The sequence below is a fragment of the Scleropages formosus genome, chromosome 12 (assembly GCF_900964775.1).
Source record: "Scleropages formosus chromosome 12, fSclFor1.1, whole genome shotgun sequence".
NCBI classification, from domain to species: domain Eukaryota; kingdom Metazoa; phylum Chordata; class Actinopteri; order Osteoglossiformes; family Osteoglossidae; genus Scleropages; species Scleropages formosus.
In genome coordinates this window covers 10,814,048-10,840,327 of record NC_041817.1, presented here as the reverse complement: position 1 = coordinate 10,840,327, position 26,280 = coordinate 10,814,048, and the positions used below count along the sequence as shown (strand labels likewise).

The window sequence follows — 26,280 nt, the reverse complement described above, 5'->3', positions numbered from 1 at the left end:
CTCGAAAGCAACGCAGACCTCGGACTAAACGAAAGACGAAGGGCTATACAGGATTATTGACAGCACAGCCTCTAAACCGAAGCCTCCGCGGCGTGGGACAACGGACGTCATCGACACGTACCGTTACGAGCTGGCGCGTGCACCTAACACAGAGCAGGTGAGGTAAAGACGCGATTGGTGCGCGACACTTAAGCCGGGTTTGTAGGCGTGTGAGAGCAAAACTTGTCTTTAGCCTCGAGTGTAGTATTAGTCATTTTCAGACCCCCTCTTTTGTATTAGTTGTCACAACACCTGTTGTTTTTTTTTAATTATTATTTAAAAATTAAGTCATCTTTACGAAAATGACACAAGCCAAGAAGGCTCAGTCACTAATGAACACAAACTGAAGCTGTAGACCTCAACAATTATGCGTCGCCGATGTTTTTATTTCTAGTTAGTTTAACTTGAACGCAGAATATAATAAAATCAACCTTTCGGGCAAAATGATATTTTGACGTGTAGCGAAACTTAGTTGGAAAATAAATGCAGATCAGACCAAAATGTACCTCGAACTAAGCAAAGGAAGCAATAACATTATATACCAGAGCTCCAACAAGATTCTTCACAAGGAAACACGTTGAGTTTTCGTGAAATTTAACAAGGTGGTATTATGGTCCCTCAGATCTTATGAGTTTCACCATTACCGCTTATTGTCAGCAGAGCCCATCTGAGAGAAATACCTAGAAATAGCACCGTTAATAAAATCTGCTTAAAACCAGGTGGAAGTTTGCACTGAAAAGTTGATAGTAAAGTAGCAGGAGTGTAAAGATTGTTTGTAACAAGTGACAAGGGCCAAAGATCTACCAGATCAAGATGAAAAGCTTGTAGGTCTATCTACTCTAGCGGCTGTCACTGCACACACGTATGGGGCCTGCGGAGATCCCCCGGTGCCGCTGGCCAGATCCGTGAGCACAGCACTGGAAACCCGCTGGATCAAGTGGCCCGAAGCCAAGAAGAAGAAGGTGACACCAGTTTGATGAAGATGCAGAAAAGATGCTCGGAGCAATAGCGAAGGGTGGTGTGAACAACAGGCTTGAGACTCTTGAGAGCCGTCGTCTTTACTTTGGCACACAGGAGGTGGCACTTGAGTCAGGATGCACCAGGGACAACTCTGTACGGAGGACCCAGAGCATTAAAAAGAGAACCGTGGGCATTAGGGTGGCAGTTTAGCGAGCAAGTGAATAGGAGCAGGAAAGAGTAGCACTGGTAAAGATTCATCCTTGGGGAAAAGACTTGTGTCTTTGGGAAGTGTAGAGTGGCACAGGAGAAAGGAAAGGAAGTTCAGAAAGTGGGCAGCTTTTCTAGCAGATTCCTTTGAGTTCGCAAGAAGGCTGCTGGGGAAGAGATGCGGCAGGCAGCTGCTCTGCTCAAAGAAGGATGTTGATTACTTCTAAACAGCGCATAGCAATTATGACTAGGAGCTGGGAAAAAAAAAAAGTGGAGTGCATTGGCTACAGGGGGCAGGCAAAGTCCTGGCTCCAGCACAGCTTGGTGGTGGGCACAGAGGCATCTAGAAGAGCTGATATAGGCAATGTTCCATCACATTACAGTGATATGACAAGGTTCCTAGGGAAGGGAATATGTTTTAGGAGATGTGCTCAGGAGTAGAGGAACAATGTATGACTGGGATGGTAAGGATGCAGCAGCAGGGTGTAGGAAGGAGGTGAGAACAAGTGGTGGAACAAAAGGTCCATAAAGGGCGGACCTCTGAAGAGCAGAGCCTCAACTTATCAAGTTTTTGATTCAGGTAGCTTATAACATGCTGCCAAGTCCATCTATCCTGTTCATCTGAGGAAAAGTCAATTCTACACCATGCTTACTGTATCCAAACAGAGGGTCAATGGAGCAGATCTTTAGCAGCTTTTCAATAGGACTAAGTGTGGGCCACTATTGTTGGAACCATGACCTGGTGTTTAAAGGATGTGGTAGAGCCCATCACTGTAAAGATACACTGTAAACACACAGTAGAACCTGCTGGCTAGCAAAGCAGGGCATAGTGTTTATCAAAAAAGGTGAAAGAGCAGAATCAGCACCCGGTGCTACTTCAGGGCTCCTGGTAATGAGATGAGACTGGTGGTTGGTAGTGAACTTAGGAGGGCAACTTAGGTTTCCAGTCACCATCACAGAGAAATCTTTAAGACCAGACATTGTCTGACTGGTCTTTGGTCTGGCACTTCTGTACAAGGCATCTTGTTAGAGCTTATGGTCCAGGGGAAGAATGCATGGAAGACGCTGATGCGGCATGCAGCACATTTTGACAGGGACAAGCTTTGAATAGCACTGCTCCACCAGTTCCCCAAACCTCGTTATCTTTCATTAGTCGTCATTCAGTCTTCCGAAGAGGATGCATTATTATTTACCATCATTCCTGGGCAAATGTCCTCACTGTACAGTGTCACTATAAGATGCACTATAGTCCATATTTCTGTTGTATACCAGGGATCCCCTGAAAATAGTTTAAAATTTTTTGGTTTATCTTGAGTCCCAGACAGATTATTTGGGGGGGGGGAGAGAGAGTTTAAATATTACACTTATATTACACTTCATCTTTGCAAAAATATTTAATCAAATTCATTAAGCCTCAAAAATTATTTTTCATCCCTTTCGTGTACTAAATGCATAATCCCAGTTGCTTCCACTCCAAACAATCTTAGTACATAGAATAAAGGTGCAGTCTCAAATTATGTGCTGAACTCTCCATTTTGTTGCCAAGTACTATAATGTAGAAATTAGTCTTCTTACTTATACAGGTACATTTGATTCAACAGTCTGAATGAAATATAGTTACATATATGATTATATATCAAATTACAGAACATGCAGATTTCTTATTTGTGGCTACAGTATAACTGGGACCCATAGGAGCTTGTGTACAGATTTACAATAAATAATTTAGTCTAACAAAGTGAGCTATTGGGGAAAATACCAAACCTGGTTTGCAGAAAGGGGATGGATTACTGAAATACACAACATATAGCTCATAACAACAGTAAATAAAGCAACAGTACTTAAAATACACTTTTTTTTTTTTTTACCAGCAATTCAAATCAGTTAAAACCAGTACCTGGTTTTGTTTGGCATTGTAACTCTCTAGCAATTTATTAAAGCAATACAGATCACAATGTTTAAAAGGCCACTCCTAAAGTGATAATTTCAGAATCCAACATAAAAACAAACAAGTATTACAAACAACAACATACTGCAATTACAAAAAAAAAAAAACCATACAATTTTAATTGATTGCATTTTCCATTAATTTCAATCCCGGTAATCTGACAGACCCAGAGGTTGACCGTAGTCATTCCCCAATGTTGAAAGCTACGCTTTATTCTGTCACTGTGCAGCCTCAGGCCTCCTGTCTGAAAGGGTGTGTGCCTGTACCATGCCTACACAGAGAGGAAGGAGAGAGAGGCCAATAAGAAACTGCTGAAGAACTAGCTACGGAATCAGAGTCATACACAATTCAGCATAGAACAAGGAAATCAACAAAGCAAACTTTAAAGACAGTGTCTTGGGAAGAAAAGCGTTTGAAGACTGACAAACAAATGATGGATAGATCACTGAGCTCTCAGAAACAATGACTTATAGACTTTACTCAAGAATCGCACGTCTGTATCCAAATTTCTCCGTCTGTTGATGTAATACACTGTGTATTGTTCTCCGTGATGTACATCACTTTCGAGAAAAGCACCTTGTAAATGAATAAATGTTTGCCTCCTTTGTGAATTCCTCTATTACTGCACATTCCAAAAGTGTAATGAAAAGTTCATAATGTACTGTTGCTGGTAACCAAAGCAGAAGCTTTTTTTTCCAGTGCATTTTCAAAATCAAACTCGTTGAAATGTACTCTCAGCTGATTCAGTGATTCAGAGTGATACAGCAGTACCAACATCAAGAAGTATCAGAGGAAGAACAGACCTGTATCAGTTAAGGTGAGGTGACTCAGTTCTCTATCCAGCTCCTCATCTGTGATGCCAAAAGTGGAGGCAGGTACAGGGGGCAGTGAGTCCAGGAAACTGTCACCATGGACACCAAGAGCCCTACCTGCAGGGAGCGGCCGAGAGGGAACTTCCGGGAGCATGCGCACTCCATCTGGAGTGGACTCTTCCAGTAGTGATTTCAGCTCCTCTTCAAGCTCATCACTCTCGCCACCTACTAAACCAATTTAATAGTTAATTTGTTTTAAAACCACACTGGTTTAAAATGAGGGTCATTCGATAGTATTGCATCACCACTGATGGAACCATTGCACTTAAAAGTGACTTGCTTAAGAGTACCTTCCTGAGCACAAAGTCACTCTGTATTTTTATACTATCAGCATTTCCATAACACACTGAGCACTGCAGGAGTCTAAAATGTCATACATGACAAAGCAGGGTAAGTATTTCAGCTGGTCCAGTTACTGAAGCACAAATATGAGTTTATGTTTAATGTCCAGGTGAAAAGGGCCAATGTCCAAATAAAAAGAACAGGAGCAATGTACCAGAGGAGTTGAGCGCTGCTCCTGCCAGCGTCTGGTTCACCTCATCCTGAGTGTCACACAACTAAAACACACAAAAGCAACAGGACCTCAGAGACAGACAAGAGGGGTTTCATCACAGACCTGTGGGTAAATAATGAGACAAAGCTGCCAGACTGAAAACTGAAAAACCAAAAGTATGACACACTACAGTATGATCCTAGAGCAAGCAGAGACAATGATACACACAAACTGATGGACACCACAACAGCGCAGGGCCAGCTCAGCACTAACCTCCTGAATCTGATCGACCAGACTCTCTGCACGCTCTACTGTCACATCCTTCAGGGACAGCCTGAGGGCTGCCACCCCAGCTTGGTATGCCTGCATCACCTATGTTGGGGAAGTGACAGAAAAAAGAAAAAAAAACCCTCTTGTATAGGGAGACAACGTCCAGTCAATAAATTTGAAAATGCTAAACTTTTTTTTAGCCAGGGCAATGATTGATTTATTTTGAAACTAGGGGAATAGGTGGAGTAATTTAAAGGTAAAACACACAGGACTTCATTACAACAAAGCCATTATACCCACTTTCATATATCGTCTTGGGGCGTGTAAGAAATGTGTTGCATTTTAGAACATCACTGTGGTCTTTACCAGACGGTCAGTCTGTGAGTGTGCAATCCGATCCAGTATTCCCTTCACTGTTTCCAGCTGGCCATACAGGCGTTCCGCTCGTTTCTCCACACGTTTCCGTCCCTTGAGGCACCTCAGGGCCTTTAGGGAACAGAAGTAATTTCCAAATTTTCTACACAAGTGATCCACTTATATTGATTAACAAAGACATCATAATGTCTGTTCAGCAGCTGTGTGGAGATTGTGCCTGTACCTGAGATTTCTTGCCTTCCTGCAACAATTTCCTTGCCTCTTCTCTGCATCTGTACACCACAAACACAACATAGCTAATTTGTAAACGTCACAGAAATCACTAAAAAAAAAAAAACACGAAAAGCAAAAATATCCGTCTGAAAACACTGCTTAAAAAATCTTGTACAATCTTCCTCATATGTGCTGATCAGTCAGAAATTATCCTTCGAAGAGGACCCCCCTGTGCACGTGCTGTGCTCTCCTACCATTAACAGACAACAGCAAGAAATGGTGCAGTGGCTCACCTCTCTGCCTCGAGGCCCAGTGCCTCCACTCTATCCCCAAGCAGCTTTTCACTGCACTGCAGCTGGTAGATCCCAACATCCATGTCACTTATTGGTGACACTCGGCCCTGGTCCAGCTGGGAAAACTTCACAATCTGCATAGCAGGTAGCCATGTGGTTAAGGAGCTGCACTTATGACGGAATGATGACAGGCTGTTTTCAAGAGGGGCCATGCAGTTGCACCATACAACAAAATACTTGACCAAAACTTTCAATAAAAACACACTTCACAAAGGGGGTATACATTGAAAAATTAGTGTATAGCTAAACTAAATCATAATAATTTAATCACAGAGCCTGGAGGGTAAAAAGCAGACCCAGGTGGGCGTTCAACACTGGCAAAGATTAGTGAACCCATCATAGCAAGGTACTTTGAGATTGTGACAAATAATATTATTATTAAAAACCCACTACAGAAATTTAGTCTTGGTCATATCACACTGCTTTTGTTTCAATACTGCCAACAACCTGACCTCACCATTTGTTCTTTTACAAAGGCTGGAATAATTTCAAACCTACACTGATATCTATACCCAAGTAGTGGTCTGCTTACCTTCTCTCCTTCATGCAGCAAAACTGTCACCTGCTTTTCTCTCTGCAGCTGAATCAGTGCCAAACACAGCGTAGTTTCATCAGGGCAGACGTGGGCAGACAGTGCGCGGAGCTCTTGGAAGGACAGTAAGGAGCGGTCTGCTACTGGAGAGCTCCGGTACACACGCATCAGCTCCGCCGCCTTTTCCTAGTCCAGAACGACACACCACATGGTAAACAGCTATGAAGGCCTAAGAAAGGTGGAAGACTGGGTTTGCTCTATGCACAACATCCAGTGTGAACAAATTTAGAGTGGCTGTAAAAAATAAAAAATCATATGCTTCTTTATATTAAATTGTTTTAAGCAACAGTATCACATTTACATGTATTCATTTAGCAGATGCTTTTCCCCAAAGCAAGTACATCCCACAGAAAATACAATGTGTACATTACATTAGCAGAAAGAGAGACTTAGATGCAGATGTGCGATTCTAAAGTACTTTGTTTCTTTCCACCATATGAACCGATGTACATCGCATGAGTAGCTGCATAAAGGTTGATCTGAATATCGACAATTCCTAACCACATTCTTTTTTTAACATTTACATTAAACTAAGTGTAATTACATTTACATTACACTTAATTTGTTTCTTACCATCAGAACACAGCTGACCAAGTTTGGCTGCACACAATGTCAGCACCACCCATTTCAAACAGTAACAATTACTACAGTCTTCTCATCTCTAGACATAATCATGTTCTGTGATGGCTAGAAACTCCAGGAACCCGATCACCCACCTTGACCAGCTCAATAACCACAAAAGACTCTTCCAAGGGAACTCGACTGTTCCCCAGGAGGGTGGAGAGGGTCCACTTAAGGGGCCGCACAAGCAGCAGCCCCACTCCCCACGACAGCCAGCCGGAATCCACGTTTGCGGCAAACTCCGATTCCTTCTGTACTTTCCCACACCTGAATTGACACAAAGGCACAACAACACAAAAGTGTTGGCGGCAGCAAACGGCCGCGCGTTCGAGGTTGACAAGTGCTTCAAGTAGACGTTTCTATGCAACATTTATTAAACTGTTGCCATCGTGCATTAACGCTAACCTAATCCACCAGGCAGAGGCAGAAAATGATTTCTTTACTCCCACCAACTTAAGATGTTAAGATCTACCGCAAATCAATTACGATATAAACATATGACGGAAGGGGATACTCTGAATGCCGCGCACCTGGCCATGCACTGAATGACAGTGCCCAAACCTAGCGGCATGCTGCCCTTCCTCCGAAAGCTCTCATTCAGGTCCTGCAGGTTGAAGGACACAGCTCCGCGCTTCCTGCAGCTGCCGATGACCAACGGCACCCAGAAATTCATTTTACCATCCCAGTCCGTAGTGTTGACCTCCCGATTCTCTTTGAAAGCCGAGAATAAGAAGGTCATGCGCTCATCGTCCTCCCAGTCTGGCGGAAAATCCGGCGCCACGTCGCCCTGCTGCTGTCCTGCTGGAGCCAACATGTTGCTTGAGAACAGAGAGAGAGAGAGAGAAAAGTTATTAAGAGAAGGTGACACAGATAGAAAAACAGAGAGAGAGGAAAAGGACACAACTACTAGTCCTTCGACTGCACGCAGACAGCCCTGCTTTGGCCTTAGTCAAACTACATGATACATCTCTCGTCAAACCGCAACTATATCAGGCTCACATTTGCACAAAGCGGTTATACTAGTATAACTTATACTACTAGTTATAGTTGCAGCGAATGGCTAAGTCTAGACTAGGGGCAGAGATACACAGGACTGCAATCACGTCAGAAAACACAGAGAATGATGCCACCAAGAGGAAAGACTGGACTAAGAAACGCACAGTCCAGGTTGAAAAAGTAAACAAAGACGTCCGAATAACGACTCATTTATTCACATTATGGCAGGAAGTGTGACGGTATGTAATGTAAATGTTACCGTTACGGAGCTGATTATACTAAGCTAAGACTTAGTAACACTCACCCAACCTCAGTGCTGGCTAAGACGTTAGAAGACCATGACTTGTTGTCCCTCTACAGCACTCTACCTTAGCGAACGCGCTTCATTTCACCACTGTCAGTTTAACCGTCACTATTACTCTAAATAAAGAAAATATGTTCTGTAGTCAACCATTGCGCGCTAGCTAGCCGCTCCAACGTCCAACAGAACATGGACCCGGAACACCGTCGCTTCCCCGCCCACGTTTACACAGACAGGCGCAGGAGCCAATGGCAGTGCAGCGCAGACATCGGAGTAGCCAATCACTGACTCGGAGCCCTGCGCGCGTCCGAAACGGAGTCAGCGCGACGCCTCGCGCGGCTCTGAACCGTATTCAGACACGTGTAGATCTGAAACCGTGAAATAATGTAACGTTTAAAACTGTCTGGACTGTAAACTAAGCACTAATGCTACAGTGAAAACGTAAACGCTAAATATTTTTGCTGTTGGAAACAATAGCGAGAATACTTTTTAATAGTGAAATGTAAATGTAAACGCGTACTTTGAAAAATCGACTTGGACAGTGACAGATTCATTGTATTTCCATCAAGAATCTGAATTTAATTGGGACTCAGTGGGATTCAGCCAGGAAAAAGTGCACCTCAGTGATATTAAATCCCATTAGCGCTACCTGTCCGTATTTTCACATACTGTATAAGTTATTCTGTCAATATGAACAATTTTTGGTTATTATTAATTTAAATTAAAAAAAAATCATGTCATTCAGGAACGACTAGTTTCAATTCAGTGTTAGAAATTCTGCAGAGAGAGCGTCTATTGTGGTTTTGCCGTTTTTCGTCTATTTACTGATTAAGACTATTAACTATTACATTCCGAAACCCGACACGTTATGACGCTAAATGTAAAGTATTATAGGCTACTGTACGCAATTTTCTGTGGTCTGTTTCTATGGTTTCCAACTTTCATAAATTCAGTGGTTTCTATCAACAGTCCTTAGAATTCGATTATTATCATTTTTACCGCGGAAAAATCGGATCCTTTACGTGTCTTATTTCTATAGCTAATTAATGATCTGCAAGTGCATCATTTCCGCAAAGGAACAGTTAACTTGGGGATCAGTTTGGGGCAATCGGTGTGTACCTCTTCTCAGTACCCAATGATCCACATTGAAAAAAGCTGTCATTTCTCTCTATACCGAAGCCACAACCAAAGAGAGAAGATGAGCTGTGAACCAAACCTACTATAAGCGCTCAGAAGGTTGTTGTGATTTAGCTGGTGCTAAAATAATCCATTATCATTGGAAATTGTGTTGTGAAGGTGTGCTTCAAAATTAAATACTCTGTAAATGAGTTTTTTTTTTTTTTTTCCTAATCAGGGACACAAGAGCATAGTTAAAGTTGAGTTTAATTACAGTAAGTGTGTTAGTCATCAAGGCAGTTATACAGTGAACATTTCCAGGGAGAGACACCAGAAAGCACAAGCAGTGACAAGCTTGCTTTCCATTAATATTTAAATAAAAAAAAGGGGGGGGGGGGATCCCAACAACACTGTTTCTGTATTTTACTGTTTCCCATAAAAAGCAACATGAAGATGGATCCATGCTTTTGAAGGGGAAGCATCCATTGTTTTTCATCTTTTACAATCACATTTACAATTTATAAAGCATCACATTTTTCAGTATTTTATGCTACACACTATAGATACAGAAAACTATAACAATAGCTACATTTTACTGTTCATTCCGCTAAAAAAAACCACTAAGCTAATTTTCTTGTACAATCATCTGGTCTTTATGACTATACTCTCCACAAAACATAATTTTGTAAGATCAGTTGGGACCAAAACTAAAACAGATTATACATACTATAAAAGAAATACTCACAGCATTTAAAATAGACACCAGAGCATAACAGGGAATAAAAATTTATCTACAGCATGATTACACACACTGTTACATAACAATACTCCATAGTGTTATTCATTAAGCCTATTAAAGTGTCACTGTAGGCAGTTATTGCATATACTTACGGAGAGATGGACAAACACACAAATGTGATTCAGAACAATATAAATGAACTTTTGCACAAACAAGTTTTTATTGCTGGTTTCCCAGTCAAAAGTTAAATAATTTATGAAAGTTTGTGAACTGTGTACGCTTTTGAGAATCTCAAACAACAAAATTTTATTAGGTGGAGAGTAATAATAAAAATGATGCGCTGAAAATGAGAATAATGGATTTAAAGCACGGAGAGAGCCGAATATCTATCATCTACTTCTTCCCCAACGAGTTCACTTATATGAGGTTTTGTAATTTGTGATTTGCAACATTAAAATGTTATTAATGAAATCCATCCAGAAACGAACACAAGCGTTTTTCCACATGAAACAGCTCTTGAGGCTTGAAGTTTGGAATCCTAGGTTCTTTCCACCAATTACAATACATATATGATAACAATCTGGATACCGAGGCTTCCTTGCAGTGCAATTATTAGATTTGTTGTGAGACGATTCACAAACCAGTTGAGTTTGTATTGCATGTGATTACAATAATGCTAAGTGCATGCCACATTCCATGAAAGATAACGGAAATGTCATTGCACGAGGATTAATGAGGTGAGGAGGAGAGATTTTTTTCTACTAAAAATAATCTGCACCAAACACATACAGTCTATTGTTTCTAATTCCCTGCTTAAATAATTCCAAAAAGGACTTACCTGTGATGTCTTGAACATACGTCATATGTTTTGTGAAACATGCAAATGGCATTACAGTAATCTAAACATTTTCTGCAGTAAAGTGACTGTACGCAGTGACTGAATGACAGCTTGTTATTGTAACAGTCTAGTGCAGTAGAAAATTGTGGAGCAGTTTCTCATGCTTTCAACACAGCCTTTTTTAATAAGTATGTATAAAGATAAAAGTATACTCAGATGTTTCTGAGTGTTACCAGTTCCTATTGCTTCCCTCTTGCTGAGGATTTATATCTGTTTGTACATAATTATGTAGGTAATGGGCACAGGCTTGAGGGATAAAGAAAAGGTAACTTTTAACTAGCTCTCAATTACCTGTTATTTCCCAAGTGAGCGAACATACATGGAACCAGAATGAGAAATGTAAAGTACACTTTCGATATTGCTTGCTGCAGTAAAAAATGTGATTCTTTAGTTATGTCATCGCGATAGGAGGTAAAATGGTTTTCAAAGGGTAAAATAACTTGATTGAGAGTATTTCGAAATAAAAATGATACTTTTAGCTTTGAAAAACTATTGCTGTTTCTTTATACTGTTTTCATTCTTAAATTAGATTTTATTAAAATAAAATAAAATCAAATAAATAGAGCTCTTTGAAACCATGAAACTCACAGATGTATTAAAAGGATTTTTAATTAAAAGAGTATTGACTTTCTAGCTCTCACTCATACTGTAATAGCTTAACGCCACCCTCCCAGATCCTGGTTCTCTCTGCTGCGAGTTCTGGTCTACTTAGCGCTCAGGTCTACTAGCAGATGCTGGTAGGCCAAGGTGTCACCTTTGAAGCTGGAAGCTAGTAGGATGTCTTTGTTATCGACAGAGACCAGGCTGAAGGCTCGTGGAGCCCGCAGGTTAAGCTCCTGGAAAGGCTGGAAGCGCTGGGTGAGGTCATCCCACAGGTACACCCGAGAGAAGGAGAAGTCACTGCCCAGGAGGAGGTACTGCCGCTGCCCCACGGTGAAGGGATACACAGCCATGGATCCGCGCGAGGGCAGGGTCTGCACCTCCACAAAGCGCTGTCCCTCCCAGCGCAGGATCTTGGAGTCGCCAATGAAGCGCGTGAGGCAAAGATAGAGAGCCTTGCGCACCCAGAAGTGCTTGACCATTTGCACGTCTGCTGTGCTGGAGATCTGTGAGTGGAAGGCAAACTGGCGCTGGTTGCGGTTCCACTGGTACACCACAGGAGGCTGAGAGGCACTGGAGAGGATGAGACGAGGCTTGCCGTCCACCTCCAGGAACTCTACGTGGGTGTCTCGGTGCCAGGGATGCAGGGACTGATGGGAGTAGAAGCCATTGCTGTTCCAGCGGTACAGACTGGTTGTGCCAGCCTTGGAGCTGTCAGCCACTGCAAAGTACCAGTCCCCGTCCAGCTGGAAGGTCTCCACAAAGTTTGGCTTTCGAACACGGGTCGTGTCGATGTCCTGGATCTTCACAAAACGCTGAGGATCTTCTTCCCATCTGGAAAAAGAAGAGCTGAGAATGAAGGCTCTCGCACTGTGGCTTCATTGCACGGAATTTCACACACTGTACACATTGTTTGCTTCATATATGTTTCTGTTTTCATCCAAAGTGACTTAAACAGGTTGGAGTTTTACATTTAACTCCTTGATACAGGCGGATATTTACAGTCGAGGCTTGGTAGATTGCTCGAGTGCGAGCAAAAGCAGCAGAATTTGAGCAGCAGCTTTTCAGTCACAAGTCCGCAACCTCGGTGCATTCCTTGCTCTCTTGAAATGCTCAAGACCGCATTGGCGCGCGAGCAAAGATGCAAAGTGACGAGTTTCATTTACTCTGTTACCTAAATAAATTTGTGGCAAAATTGTCCTTTTCGGAGTAGTTTTTGGCAATGACACTTTTTCAATTTTACTTGAGTACATTTGAAAAGGGCAGCAAGGTGGTGCAGTGGGTGGCACAGGTTTCATTCCTAATTGTGGAGTTTGTGTCTTCTCTCCATGTTCATGTGGGTTTACTTGGAGGCTCTGGTTTCCTTTCACAATCCAGCTACTAGTGTTTTATGTTGATCTGCGACCCAGAACTGCCCCTGGTGTGCGAATGTCTTCGTGACACTGCGTGTGGCTACCCCAAGCCACTTTTGCTAGCTGAAGATTTATGGGGGTCTCACTGGCTGTGATCAGTTCCAATCACATTTTACCCCTCGATTGAGTCCCACGGAGGAATCGCCAAGCAGCCCAGCTTAGGGCCTTAAATTCAGTCTATGTTTATGAGAAATTAACAGTTATACTGTATAATTCATTTGTTACTTCCCTGATGCCTCAGTCCAAAACAACTTTGTAACTAATTAGCCAGTTATACAACAAAGTATTTATGGTGCGCTAAAATCTGATATTGGTGTTGTAAATGACATCACCGAGTAGCCAAATCAACTAAAGCGACCAAGAAAGGAAGTTCATACAATTTGAATAATCACATAGTTAGCTAACAGACTTTGGTCTTTTTTGTATTTATTTGATTAGTCTTATTGATAACAGCACCAAATTTAAGTCAAACAGCAGATAAAAAGCATTTGAAAATATATAAAGATGTTTTTTCCTTCACTTAAAACCATATACATAAGATGTCAAAATTATTTGACTTCTTATGCGTATTAGTACAAAATTAATACATAATTACATTCTTGCTTCAGAACAAGAAAAAGCCTCATTTGCATTAGGTTGATACTTGAGTCGTAACTTTTTTAATTTTTTTTAACTTTTACACGAGTAAAGCAACAGTACTTTTACATGAGCATTTTTTTTTGACTACTCTTCCCTCCTCTGCCTGTAAGCATAGCTTTGACAATTTCCAGCTGCACATTTTCATCTGAAATTGGAGAAGGGAGAGGATGAAGAGAGTAGGACGGTTGCAGAAACTCACTTATAGATGTGGGATCCTCCAAAGAGCTGAGCCACCACCATGTACAGAGTGTTGTTGATCACCACAGGCTTGCAGTAGACTGCGGAGCGCGCTGAGACAGACAGTTACACATCAGGGCATCACGTGAGATATATCTCCGCAGCACAGATGACCTCACACAATATTTTATCAGATATATAAATTTTTACAGTGACTGAGTAAAGTAATCCAGTTCAGTTCATTTCGTATGTGACACTGGATTTTCTTTTGCGGTATCCTTGAATCTTTCTTTACAGGATGCTGTACCAAGGTAAAGAGAACCCTTCCGATGGATGCAGATAAATCTGTTCTTTTATTGTAGACTGTAGGCTACAAGACAAACACAAATATCTACTGCCTCCTACATATCACTTTCAGTTACTTTAAAAGCCAGTGGTAAAGGCAGAAAGAGAACATCGAGACTTTTACCAAATCTTGTCTTGAAATAGTGAATTATATACTGTATGTGCAAGGTGTTTTTTAAAAGGTGACACAGCGAGCAGCACTGCTGTCTCACAGCGCCTGGGTGGTGTGAGAGGACGTGGGTTCGATCCCAACTCAGTCTGTGTGGAGTTTGCATGTTCTTCCTGTGTTTGCGTGGGTTTCTTCCAGGTGCTCTGGTTTCCTCCCACAGTCCAAAGACATGCTGTTCAGGTTCCCCCATAGTGTGTGAGCGATAGAGAGAGTGTGTTCCACTGATGTACGAATGAGTGACCCTCTGTAAGTAGTGTATCTAGCAGTGTAAGTCACCTTAGTGAATAAGGTGTGTGGACTGGTAACTACATAGAGTTAATTGGAAGTCACTTTGGAGAAAAGGCCTTGGCCGCAAATACAATCAGGGGTTCACTTTGAGCAAAAAAAGACAACAGTTCCTTCTAAATGCTTTGAACAATACTGCTGTAAAAAAAAAAAAAAAAAAATTATGTTGACAAAAAGCAGAAATGCTGAGAACTTCTTTTGGCTTGAGGCTGAAGACCTAGAATGTCACTAAGACAACGCCTTTCAGATAAGAAACAACCACCAAAAAAAGCTTCATATCTGCAGAAGCTAGTTGAAACTCACAGTTATGAATACATTTCACAATAGTAAACAGCTCTTGAGAAGTGTAGTATATTAGTAGATTATGTTATAGAAACATACAGTATTACAGAGAGACACTCACAAGTGATGTTGTGGTACTTCCTGAAGACCATCTCCACATGGTCCCACATGTACAAGGTACACATTCCTGTGTCTGGCTGAGCAAACACTGCAAACCGGTCCCCCTTGAACTCATAGGATTCCACAGACACGGACTGGAAAGGGAAAGTCTCGTACACGGCGAAGTCTGGTGGGAAAAAGAGGGGTAGTAATTAACCCACGGAGTACTGAAATTAATTTAAGATCACGTTGGAGGGTTTCTGTGCTGGAGCACGCACCCATATTTGCAACCCCAGGCAACAATTTCAAATGACTGCTGAGTCAGATGTGTGCAATCATGTCGTATAAGAGGGAAACACTAGTCACAGTTAAAATAGACAGGCTTCTAGAAGACATAAAAACACACACACACACATTTTCAGAACCGCTTGTCCCGTACGGGGTCACGGGGAACCGGAGCCTACCCGGCAACACAGGGCGTAAGGCCGGAGGGGGAAGGGGACACACCCAGGACGGGACGCCAGTCTGCCGCAAGGCACCCCAAGCGGGACTCGAACCCCAGACCCACCGGAGAACAGGACTGTGGTCCAACCCACTGCGCCACCGCACCTGTGTCTGAAAGCGATCGACCTCCGCTGTTGTTCCACAAGGGAGACAGACCTGCGCTGATGCAGTTGAAGTCCCTTGGGGTGAGGTCGTGGATACGCCGCCCCTGGAATTCAAAGGGGCTGGCGCAGTAAATGGCAGGCACCGAAGTATTGGTCTTCTCCATCCAGTCCACCAACCACTTGATCTTACAATCGCAGCGGAAGGAGTTGCCTCGCAGGTCCCTGCGAAAGTGTATCACAGCATTGGGAGTTGCGACCTGTACTAAGAAGCAGCGCAGAGAAACTGAGCAAAGCGTGAACATACCATACAGATATTTAACGAATTAAGACGACGCGCGATGCCAAGATGCTGGAGATCGTGGCGATACTGTGAAAACCACACACAAATTACACGTTGCACCAATCAACCACGTCTACGACTGAACTTCTCCGCTATTTGGAAAGAATAACCCAGTGACGCGGCGCTCACGGTCGTTGCTGCCGCCTTGTCCGTACAGGCCACCCATCGATGAATGGGCGTGATTTACCCCAGACTGCGGAGGGTGTCTGCAGTGAGTAAAAAAAGAGCCATGCAACCGCAAGAGCGCGATACAAACTCACAGGTCCGTCAGGATGTCCAGATGTTTGAAGAGGTCCCGAGGAAGCGTCTGGAGGTTGTTATTGGACAGAGACCTGCAAGCCACACAGCAGTGTCACCCCCTTGCACAAATACAGATTTCGGTTGTAATGTTTCTGAAGAATATAACAAAAAAACTGGTGACCTATGCGGTTTTTACGTTTCCGGTACACATCAATGTGTGTGTGTGTGTGTGTGTGTGTGTGTGTGAAAGGCAGTTAAAGCTTAGAGTGTCACATCTGAGTACGCTTGTATCTTAACATTTCAGTAGTGTTAATAAGGTAAGTCTTTTTGCAACTCGAAATTGATCATAATTCCACCTACTATGTCACAGTCGAAAAAAAAGCTTAAAAATACAACATTAATTCCTCAATTTATTCACAGGTTTGGTTCCATTATAGGCATCAGATAAAGCTATAATGAATGAAAAATTTTCTGAAAAACTTCTTTTTGCTAGATTTTCATCAACAGCTCGTACAATGTACGGTCTTCATGTTCCTCTGTACGGAAATAATGGGCATGAGGCATGATACATAGCGGATGGGAACACGGTTCAACTTATCCTTTATTAACGTAAAGCAACGTTAACGCTATCTACTTTTAAATGATAAAATTAAGAAATAGCTCATTTCCATAACCTCCTGTTCACCGCGTTGCGTGCGGCTTTATACACGCAAGACAGCGTTGCAGAAATGAAATGGTGAAACAGGGAGAGTGAGTCGGAGAAAGTATTAGAAGGTATTTCATCTTAAAATCCAGACTGCGTTGTGCTGGAAGTGACAGATTCATCGCATGAACATGTTTGCCAATGATTTGCCACTTTCAGCAATCAAATAGATGCAGTCAAAAAAGCGTAAGAAGATATTTCCCTCTGTTTAGTCTCTGGGAAGTTTCTATGAAAGATTTGCATATAGCTCACATAATCAAAGATACAGCATATATAAGCAACAGTAAACCACCCCTGGCTTGGCCTAATCCTCCTCTCCACCTCCCCTCCTTCCACCCTTTTGAGTGCTTTTTTACTGCCAAACAGCGACAGACATCAGAAATACAGACTATTATTGTTCTGCAACAGAGAAATATTAGAAAAGAAAAGATACTCGCAGATGAGCCAGGGATTTCAGCCCTCGGAAAGTGTACTTGGACAGGGCCTGGATGTCATTGTTTTCTATGAACCTGTGGAAGGAAAATGGTCATATGTAAGACGTTCGTAGGAAAAACAGAAGCATTTATTAATAAACGCATGTATTTGTCTTCCTTACTTTCTAACTTCTTTACTATGGTCTACCGCGGAAGTTCCCTCTATAAACGTGGATGACAGGATGCTTTCAAAAATAACATTTGATCTGCATGACAATTCAGAGGAAACCGGAATATCTGGACACCCCTGTGATCACACCTGTGGCATATGGCAGCCTTTTGACCTTCAGCCCTTGTGGCTTCCCACAGCGAATGCAAAGGACCCTTTCATGCCGAATAGACGGTATTTGAAATGGGCTCTATGTTGCTGTGACCTACTGCTATTCGCGAAACTGAAACATAAATAAAGAAATAAACGAGAAAAAAACATACATTTGGTTGTGTTCTAACAGGCTACAATAGTAATTCATGGTGTGTGACCATCCCAGCTGCTGCCAGGCCTCATCCTGGCATGTTGTAGGGTACAAAGATCTTCGTTCCACCTGATCAATCAGTAAATTAATTCCTTTTTCAACACTTTTTTTGCATATGCTATACTGATGATATACTATGCTCTTGAAAAGATGCATGACTATATGTGAATGAGAATCTGAAGCAGTTGTTATAAAAAAAGAGACTATTATAAATTGATAGTCCGTTTAATTAGGAATAATTGAAACCCTGGTAGGGGGTGTGGTGGCACAGTGGGTTGGACCGGGTCCTGCTCTCCGGTGGAGCTGAGGTTCAAGTCCTGCTTGGGGTGCCTTGTGATGGACTGGCGTCCCATCCTGGGTGTGCTTCCTCCCCCCTCCAGCCTTGCGCCCTGAGTTGCTGGGTTAGGCTCCGTGACCCTGTATGGGACAAGCGTCTCAGAAAGTGTGTGTCTGTGTGGAACCCTGGTGAGCAATGGAACTAGGATATGGTCCCCTTTTGTCATACAAGATTAGGCCTGGCAGCCCAAGGCCTAAAGGTGCTGGACTTCCTGAGTTTGATCTAGACCTGACAGCAAGGACCCCAACACTGGAAACCCCAACACTGGAGCATTCCAACTGGGTTTGCCCCTGGAGGAGACTGGTGAAACAACCTGGTTCCATTAACGATTCACTCTACCCCCTTCCCTGACTTCACAGACACAGAGCAAGATTAAGGATGTCTCCCTGACTGTGCGATGAAGCTGTAATTCAGCCGAAGTTCCTTTGACAGATGGCCACCCCGTGCATTTACGTCCAGCCTCTTCATTTATCAGCCATTTCATTTCTTTTGTTAAACCTTTTAGTTTAATGGCACCCGAGTTACTTCCGCATCTATTTATATTACCGGAAAGCTTTTCAATGAGCCGATGATGGCGAGCAACATTATTGTGGATTTCATTTGGATGGCATGGCGACGCTGTCTGAATCTTAAGCAGCGCTGAGTCACCAAGGCAGAGATGCGACGCGGGCAGTGGTGACCTTGGCAATGAGCTGGAAGAAACCACATCAGAAATCCAAAAGTCCTTTTTATTGCAGTTCGTTGCAGACTGTCAGATAGTTCTTCGAGCACATCCTACTGACATATGCTTATAGAAACAATATTGATTATATGAGTTTAAATGTCCACCTTCTTTTAAATCACTACCTGTTAAAATTTATTTGGTGCATGAAGCAGAAGGTATATAGTCAGAGTGCTGACTTACATCCAAAAGGGAGGGCCCATCTGTAAGGCTCCCTGGGGGCAGCAGGAAGTGCAGTAAATAGAGTTACCACCTTTTTGGGTTCAGATGTTACAGGTTCACATCCCACCTCCTGTTGGAGTACCCTTGAACAACTTACTTACCATAACAATTGCTCTAGTAAAAATGACCCAGCTGTGTAAATGGGTAAATATTTGAAGGTTGCTTAATGTTGTAAGTTGCTTTGGAGAAAAGCATCAGCTAAATAATAATAAATGCAAGTGTAAGCAGTGGGGGCCCAGTGTAATGTACAAGCAATACCAGTGATCCAAAGCAAAGGGCTGGACGTAACCCAACAGAGCAACAAAGATGCTAACAAGGCATAAAGAGAGGTGGATTCGGTGCTACGCGGAGTGACATGAGCAGGCAGGAAACATCACAGAACACTGGTGTCAGCAGTACCAGAGAACATCTCTCAGAAAAAGCTCTCCTCCCCCAACAGAATCTATGGGAACATTTACAGGAATCTGTGCATTTTTCTTGAGCATTAGCTATAAAAAAAAAAGAAACTTGAAATATTCCAGTCTCAAGTCCTCTATAGAACATGAGGCCACAACACACACACACACACACACACACACACACACACTGTCTGAAGCCTCTTGTCCCAAGCGGGGTCGCGGAAAACCGGAGCCTAACCCCGCAACACAGGGCGCAAGGCTGGAGGGGGAGGAGGCACACCCAGGATGGGACGCCAGTCCATCACAAGGCACCCCAAGCAGGGCTTGAACCCCAGACCCACCAGACAGCAGGACCTGGAGAGGCCACAACAATGAACTGCATAAAAAGCCAGTTAATTGTCTAATGGCAATGAACTAGGTGTAAGCAGCTCTCTGCATGCCAGGAGGAATAATGACCAGCAGAAGACCTCAAGTGTAGGTCTTACATAACATAAGAAGAATGCTACACTGTGGGAGCCTCTTTTGTAGCCACAGCGCCCACCCTCAGATAGCTGTGGGCTCCTTGTGTTTCACTAGCATAATAGGATCATTAGCATTCACCGCGGGAAGCCGCTGTGGGTCCAGTCAGAAGCAAGCAGCTCTTCAGCGGAGACAAATACACCACCGCCGGCACTGATGAAGCAAACGGTCCCCTTCCTTCTGTGACTTTCAGAAGCCTAGCCAGCAATTGTCTGTATTCAGGAATAGAACTACATTCAAGATGCACAGGACGAGATGTTAAACCCGATGCATATATTACAACGGCTGTACACAAGGACTCGGTCCAACCAACATCACCACCATCAACCTACAGAGATAAACCTTTAAGACTGTCAACAAATATATCTCCAAGACTTGAGACCAAGAAGCTTAACTTCCTTCCCTACCCGGCACAACCACAGGGTACCAACATGGATCAAAGATCTGTGATGTCACACACGACTAGATTTAAGCAATTTCTTTCTTCCTTCTCAGTTTACAAAATGAATAGATTTGTTTTTTTTTTCCCCACAAAAGGGGCCACATTAAAAACTGTTTGGTTCACGAAAGAAACCTTTGCATTCTGCTATGAAACAATGGATTGAGGCCGTCGATGTAATTCTTGCATTTATGATATTTCACGGGTGGTTAAACTGGAGATTGCAGGATTGTATGTTGCTCTGATTCTTGTGGGCTACAGCCAAGCGGATGAGTGTAGTGAGTATTTACATCTCTTACAGTTATACCTATATACTTCTATGGCGTGAATGTTCATGCACCTTAACTTTATGATCATGCCCGGGTAACCCTTTACACAGCCGCTACTCCCGTATTGCATATAAATGTTTGTGTACCTGTATTTTTTTTTTAAAAAAAAAAAGGTAGGAAGGTGATCAGGAATCATCCGTTCCGAATTTTATGCACTTACTAGCACGATGAACATCGGTACATAAAGCGGAAAGAAACAAACTAGGTTTTCTTAAGAATCACACGTCTGCAACTATGTCTCTTTCTCCTAATGTAATGCACACGTTGTATTCTTGCCGAGATGTATGTCGCTTTGGAGAAAAGCGCCTGCTAAATGAATAAATGTAAATGTATTCTCTGCGTTCTCTCTTTTTGTCAGAATTATTCGTGTCTCTAGTTTAACGGATTAAAAGACAGCTCGGCTCCGTCTGCCTTTTCACTTGCGGTGTGGAGAATACTTACAGGTACTGCAAGTGGGAGAGCCCAGCGAAGGCATCATCTGCGATTACAGTGAACATGTTGGAATTGAGCAAACTGCAAAGAGAGAGAGTGAGAGAGAGAGAGAGAGAGAGAGAGAGAGAGAGGCCATGCGCTATTAAATGAAGACTTCAGAGAACATTTCACTTGTCCTATGATGTATTTGCTTATTTAATTTCTCAACCACCCACTGTTTTCTTCCATAACCCACGGGGAACATCTGATATCTGCAGAGGAATAATAAATAGCCTTTGTGAAAAATTAAAAAGCGGTAGAAAAACACAGCAAATGCGGTACGGGACCCGTGTAGCCCATCCTCTTCCGTATTACTTTACGGCGCTGCTATGGAGCAGAGCACATCGGTATTTCGTAGCGAGAGTCCAGATGGTCCGTGCTGTTAAAATTGTCATAATGAGCAGCTCACAGTGCCAGCAGGCATTGTGTACAAGCCCCAGGAAGAACTTGGGGAATCTGCATGACAATGCAGCACTGTAGCACTGCGGTGTAACCCTTGGCCTTCTTCATTTTTACTTTTTTTTTCTTAACTCCCCCAGTTCTGTTCCAGACCCTGCTGGCTGCGGTGTCTCACTTGCTGCCTCGCTGCCTTGACATCAGGAGGTCACTTCATCACGACACGCTCCATCTCACACACTTTGGGCAACATGCCTGTGTGCAGGAGAGCCTAGAGAGCTGCTGATCTGTCCATCAATCTATTTTTATAGGTACCAGCTTTCTGCCAATAGTACTAACAAACAACAAAAGCAGATCTCATGTGACATTATGCAGCAGCATAGATTCCAATACCAAACAGAACAAACATGGGCAAAAATGCCCACTGATATTCGATATTTGTTCACAGTTCAACGTTCTTCAATCCGCGTGTTACAAATAGTTGAATTTAATCATTTTATACACAATCACCTGGCTCAATGGATGAATGATATTCTGTTGACTCCTTTATGAGCTTTGCTCTTGAATTTTAATTATAAACCAACACTGGTATGTAGAATCAGCACTTCAATAATGCAATGCACACAAGACAATATTACTATATACTGCAAGGGTAGATTATAGTACTGTATGTACTTTCATTATAGATTCCCTAGATATTCACTACTTGCAACATATCTGCTTTGTTATCCACGATGATAATCGTGCTTCAAGCAGATGAACACAAATGTAGTGATCGTGCCTTTCTGTAGTTTGGTGTAAGAGTTCGGTCCTTACTTCCTTCTGCAGTCGGACGGACGGCAGCAAGAGGCGATGCCGTGAGAAGCACCGGTCCGTGGGTGCGGACAGGCCGCGCTGGGGACAGACGTTAGCGCCCGCCCCTCATAGTCGGCCGGCACAGCGAGCCATTGTTGGACGAGTGAAGACCAAAGGCAGTCTTGTCATCAGTGAGGAGACTGATACTGGTACTGACACCAGTGGCAATACTGACATTGATACTGGCCCTGATAACAGCACTCACTCCAACGCTGACCGCGTTCCAACTTTTTCACAAAGGCGCTTAGCCGCTTCTCAAGGAGTTCGGGATGTTATAACACACCTGCTCCGATCTCTTATTGCATGCTGTGGTTATTTGGATTTCAGAAACGAGCATTAAGTCATGAGGTCTCGCTCTGTCTTGGTGCCTGGGGTCAAGCAAAGAGGACCTGTCCTGCGATCTGTAAGGGAAGCAGGAGCTCACAGGGCATCAAGTCGCCATGGTGGAACTATACAGTTTGCGCACGGTCCGCACAGCTTCTGCGGAGCGAAGCCGGTAGCTGACATACTCACAGAAACTGCAGGAGGTGCAGGTGCGAAAAGGCTCCCTCCGGGATTTCAGTGAAGGCAGCATTCACCATCGTCCTGCGGGGCGAAACGTGTAGGGTTGGAAGGTAACTGAAAAGGTCGAAGACTAATTGGGGAGGGTCACGAGGTTATTACCATGCCTCAGGCCCCAAATAGGCAGTGCACATGTGCGATGCAAAAAAGAGCCCTTTTAAACGTACGAATCGAGAATGGAAGGTTCTAGACGTTGTTCATCGGTACATCTTATTGGGTTGGTTCATGTTGTAGCATTGCTGTGTGAAGGTCAAAAGCCACTGGAAATAGACAGAGATGCAAGTCGACAGTGTTCCGCTCCCAAAAGAATCCCTCAGGTGGGAGCTGTCATCTTTAATATTCCCCGCATCTGTGGTTCAGACATGCCCGGCATGCTGTACGTCTTCACCGTTACCTGTACAGCTCTGCTGCGCTCCGCTAATACAGATTACATTGTCGCTTTGTTTTTGGCGTATCGTTCCTGTTGAAGGCATCCGCCACAGCTTGCAATTTTACATTCTAATCATATATGACAGATGAATATTTTAACTGCAGCGACGTTATGAAGCTTAGATTAATTTTTTAGGGAGCATCAGAAGGTCTGGAACCCGTCACCTTAAGGTCACAGTAGAGGTATGTTACAGACATGGTTTTTTGGAAAACGGGTGAGATGATGGGATCCCATCCACGTCTCTTTACCAGGAGGCTTTAACTCCCCCATGTTAAAATGCATCCACATCCATTAAAAAAAAAAAAAAAAAAAAAGTTTCAAAACATCACCGTAATCATATTTTACTCCTACGGGCTTGTCTCAATTAATTATCTTAACGCATCTTTAAGTGTGCTTGAAACCTGCAGCTTGCATCTCACAGCCAAGCCCGCCCTTGTGGTGAGATTTACGTGGCGGAGAACATTTGCACTGATGCACTTTGCTAATAGCATCCATCAGACTTCCCGTCCGGTGGGCAATCCATATATCGAGTTGGAACGTGTGTGATCTCGGAGGGACGCGAGTGCTGCATTGGCACCAAACCCTTGGAATGGCTCCTTCCTGCGGCGCGTGTGATCACTTGAAACTAGGACGCAACGCTCTCTTTCTCACGCGTCCATGACCTCTCCTTCGTAAAACAAGGCCAGCATCCTCCCATAGGCTTCGTCTGCTAACACGGATCACAAAAAGGGCCAATTTACTGCTGGCATAAGAAGAAAGGTATTAGAAGAACCATGACAAAATTAAATGCTTTTCTTGTGTCTGTCATCTGCAAAGTATTTTCGCCTCATCAGTTTCACTGATTACTTATTCATTCACTGGTCATCACTGGTTTTCAGGACGTTGTGCTTGGATTTTAACTGACCTCCTAATTAACTTAAAAATCCCTTGGCAGCAATTAGCTGTGATCAGGGAAACACCGTATTGCTTTCTGGCGTCTGACCAGCGGTCACTTGGGCCCCTGGCCAATCAATGCGGCCTTCCTCTTGCAGACACGACCAGGTCCACCTTGGCGACGGGGGGGAACCTGCAACACGGGGGGGGGGCTGTACCTCGGCTCATCTGTCCGCAGTCTTGGGCCTCGCTGTCCCCACCCATTACCCCACTGATCTGAGATGCCTCTGTGACCTCGGCACACACACACACACGCACACACACACTTCGCTCGCTCCAACGCGTACATTAACGAAAAGAACACAGGTAATGGAAACATACACACACGACCATGCGTGCACACTCATGAATGCTTAATGCACTTTGCAGATGCTGAGCATTGCAATATTTATAAACCGATTTAATAATGACACTCAGCACGAAGTAGCGCACTGTGGCTGGACTAGACTCCGCGTGTCTCCCCGTCTCTATTCCGAGACCTCACTTCGTACACAGTGACAGGAATATCAGCAAATCAACAAAGATCAAGGCGCGTGGAATTTCTCTGAACGCATTTCCCCGTTGCTATTGCCGGAAAAATCCTAACATTCCCGTAACCGAGTCAGTCTAACCAGTTTCTTGGAATGTCAGGCTTTGCAGGGTTTGTTTAGTTAGTTCTTTCTTTATATCGGTCAGGATCAGTCAGCGCATCGCTAGCTGGACAGCCGCAGACGAGACAACTTTACAGCCGACGCGTAAAGCCGTTTGTTTCACCCTTGCGCCGAGAGACACTCGTAAGCTCTTCAAGTCAGCAGTACAGTCACGGGCATCTAACGCCCTCCGCTGGAGTGCCACGCGAGAGGTGGCTCCCGTGGATCGCCGTGCATCTGCAACATGTGCGGCGCAGGGAGGAAGTTTACAGGACTGATGCGTCGACCCAGACGAGCAAGGAATAGAAATTTAACAAGGCGCGCCTGCATTTCTTCACAAAGAGCTGAATGTTACGTAAGAAGCAGAGGCTGCAACAGCAAGACACCATTACAGCAATGCATGAGATCATGGACAGCTTGGACCTCCAGCAAAGCTTTCCGAGATCACAGCTGTCTCCGCAGCCCGTGGAAGCGGTGTGTTTACGTGAAGCGACGCTACCTGGTGGGTAACAGAACAGATACGGGCAAGGACGGGGGGCAGAAGGGGACTAGGTGGAGAAGACAGCGATGGACAGACAGTCACACAGGGGGACGGAAGTATGGCAGGAGAGAGGGGCAGACAGAGAGGCAAGCAGGGGGACACTTGGACAGACTGACAGCACAGGGGGTGTGAGGAAAGGAAGACAGACTGCAAGAGGGACATGGCGATGGGAATTTCGGGAGAGGGGGACAGGAGGAGAGAAGGACTGGTACTCACAGAGAAATGATGCCTGGGGGGAAACTCTTGGGGATGGCCTTGGTGTCCACACAGAAGGCGCTGTCCTTGGTGCAGGAACATGTGGCAGGGCAGCGGGGCACCTTGGGAGCCCTTCTGGCCCCGGAGACCCCCAGCAGGCACAGCAGCAGGCACAGGGACAGCCAGCGGGGTATCGCCCACTGCCTGGATGCCCTTCTCGGCCCCGCGTCGCACATCGTTCCTCCAGGGGGGACGCAGGGCGAGGCGGACGGGGACGGAGGCAAACTGGGAGTCCCTCGAAGGCAAGATCACGGGAATGGAATCCACTGGTGGTTCTAAGGGCAGATTGTGGTGGTCCTGCTGCTCTCCTAAAACACAGGCTATGCTGTGTGAAGATGAAAAGAGAGGGAGAGAGACAGAGCGAGAGAGAGCGAGAGAGAGAGAGAGAGGAGGAGGAGGAGGGAGG

At 44.0% G+C, this 26,280-nt stretch overlaps 2 protein-coding genes across 4 annotated transcripts; both read right to left on the bottom strand.

Annotated features, from left to right (window-relative positions):
- Positions 1-1,889: 1,889 nt before the first annotated feature.
- chmp7 (charged multivesicular body protein 7) lies at positions 1,890-8,451 on the bottom strand. 3 transcript variants are annotated; one of them, XM_018743992.1, is made up of 11 exons: positions 8,244-8,451; positions 7,474-7,761; positions 7,039-7,210; positions 6,263-6,448; positions 5,671-5,804; positions 5,388-5,436; positions 5,156-5,275; positions 4,793-4,891; positions 4,523-4,583; positions 3,958-4,194; positions 1,890-3,425 (listed from the first exon to the last, which is right to left on the bottom strand). In XM_018743992.1, exons 2-11 carry the CDS (start codon positions 7,755-7,757, stop codon positions 3,373-3,375), a joined length of 1,395 nt encoding a protein of 464 aa, XP_018599508.1. In that variant the 5' UTR covers positions 7,758-7,761; positions 8,244-8,451; the 3' UTR covers positions 1,890-3,372. The 3 variants fall into 3 exon arrangements, with proteins under 3 accessions (XP_018599508.1, XP_018599510.1, XP_018599509.1); XM_018743994.1 differs by having other exon boundaries at positions 4,084-4,194; XM_018743993.1 differs by having other exon boundaries at positions 3,958-4,191.
- A 3,217-nt stretch (positions 8,452-11,668) lies between these two features.
- On the bottom strand, positions 11,669-26,230 carry lgi3 (leucine-rich repeat LGI family, member 3). Its single transcript, XM_018744027.1, has 9 exons — positions 25,836-26,230; positions 23,039-23,110; positions 21,245-21,316; positions 17,330-17,401; positions 16,210-16,281; positions 15,662-15,831; positions 15,024-15,188; positions 13,844-13,934; positions 11,669-12,427 (listed from the first exon to the last, which is right to left on the bottom strand). Exons 1-9 carry the CDS (start codon positions 26,048-26,050, stop codon positions 11,698-11,700), a joined length of 1,659 nt encoding a protein of 552 aa, XP_018599543.1. The 5' UTR covers positions 26,051-26,230; the 3' UTR covers positions 11,669-11,697.
- Positions 26,231-26,280: the final 50 nt, after the last annotated feature.